Raw genomic sequence first — 1,593 nt, 5'->3', positions numbered from 1 at the left:
ACCCGGCGGCTGGGACTTCGGCGCCGTCGCGAAAGGGTGGTCCTGCCTCAGAGCCAGCCAAGAAGTCAGACGAACCGGTGGACTGGACGTTCAAACTGACTCTATAAGCTCTCTGTAGTTATGTTTTAAACGTAATAAACCGTTTTTTACACGCTCTGCATATGTTTTAAACACTCTGAGCGCACGAGACGAAAGATCACGTGCCAAAATTTTTCGATCACGTGTGCACGTTTTTGACGTTTGAAACCCCATGTCAGAAACTGACCATAGGGCTGGACTTACTTACCTACCGTTTGAAACGCCGTCTGAGTTTCATACGGAACGCTAGCACGCAACGGCTCTCCCCGTGGATCGGACTTTCTGAGGTCAGGTGTTGATCGCACGTGCACCTGCGGTCGGTGGCTAAATCTCCTGCTCCTGCTCCTGCTCCTCCTCCGCCGCCGCCTCCTGCTCCTCCTCTACTGCAGGTATTCGCACACTTGCCTGCTGCTCAACGTCTCGGACATGTCGTCTTCCGACTCTCAAACTCTCACTGCTCTGGCGGAGCAACACCGCACCCTCGTCGAGGCGGCCGCCGAAGCCCTACCGCACCAATTCTCACAGTGCACCTACGCCCTCGGGCCCATCCGCCAGGCCGTCTACCTCTGCCTAACCTGCGGCGAGCCCCGGGGGATCTGCTCTGCCTGCAGCATCGCGTGCCACACGGACCACGAGCAGCTCGAGCTCTTCCCAAAACGCGCCTTCCGCTGCGACTGCCCGACGCGCGCCCTGGCGCACGCGTGCACGCTGCACTCGACGCCCGAGGAGGAGAACGCGGGGAACAAATACGGCCACAACTTCGAGGGCGTGTTCTGCCGGTGCGGGCGGCCGTATGACGCGAAGAAGGAGCGCGAGACGATGGTGCAGTGCGTCGCGTGTGAGGTGCGCTCGCTCGGATCGCAATGCACGTCTGTTCACTCTCGGACCGTAGGACTGGTTCCACGAGTCGTGTCTGAACCTGCGCGAACGCCCGCCGGAACGAGCGTCCACGCCCGAAGACCATAACGCTGCGAGCACAGAAGACGACGCGTCCGACGCGTCCGACGACTTGCCGCTTGCGCTCATCACGGCAGACGACTACGACAGCTTCGTCTGCGGCGCGTGTGTGCGCGGTATACCTACCCTCCGACAGTACGCGGGCACGCCGGGCGCGCTCATGGTCGTGCGCGACGCGCCGGGGCAGCCGTGGAAGATCATAGGGCGGGAGGAAAGCACAGACGGCACCGCGACCGTAGAAGTGACCGAGGGAACGGAGACAGAGGAGCCCGACGTCGGGGAGAAGCGGGCACGATCGGCGGATGAAGAGGAAGTGCCCAGCGCGAAGCGACCTCGCGTCTCAACGGAACCGTCAGCGTCCCCGCCATGTCTCGCACCTCCAGAGAACCCAGTGGCCCAGAAGACTTTGGATTGCTCGAGCTCGGGAGACCTGGGTGCAGGCGACGTATTCCTCACTGAGGGCTGGCGAGAGCGCTGGTGCAAATGCGAGTCGGTACGTCTTCCACCACGCTGCTGCGCATGGAGCCGTGATCTAAGCCTACATGGAAGTGCCTGCCC

General features: G+C 61.8%; 1 protein-coding gene across 1 annotated transcript; it reads left to right on the top strand.

The window, feature by feature from the left end:
* Window positions 1–504: 504 nt before the first annotated feature.
* Window positions 505–1,537, top strand: C8Q71DRAFT_719259 (uncharacterized protein; the record flags this gene model as incomplete). The annotated part of the gene is made up of 2 exons (XM_047921291.1): window positions 505–921; window positions 971–1,537. Coding segments are annotated over 2 exons (984 nt in total), but the record flags the coding sequence as incomplete, so codon positions are not given.
* Between the last annotated feature and the right edge of the window lie 56 nt (window positions 1,538–1,593).

Source organism: Rhodofomes roseus (genome assembly GCF_022264815.1).
Source record: "Rhodofomes roseus strain CIRM-BRFM 1785 chromosome Unknown C8Q71scaffold_77, whole genome shotgun sequence".
Taxonomy (NCBI): domain Eukaryota; kingdom Fungi; phylum Basidiomycota; class Agaricomycetes; order Polyporales; family Fomitopsidaceae; genus Rhodofomes; species Rhodofomes roseus.
This window is presented reverse-complemented; position numbering and strand designations above follow the sequence as displayed.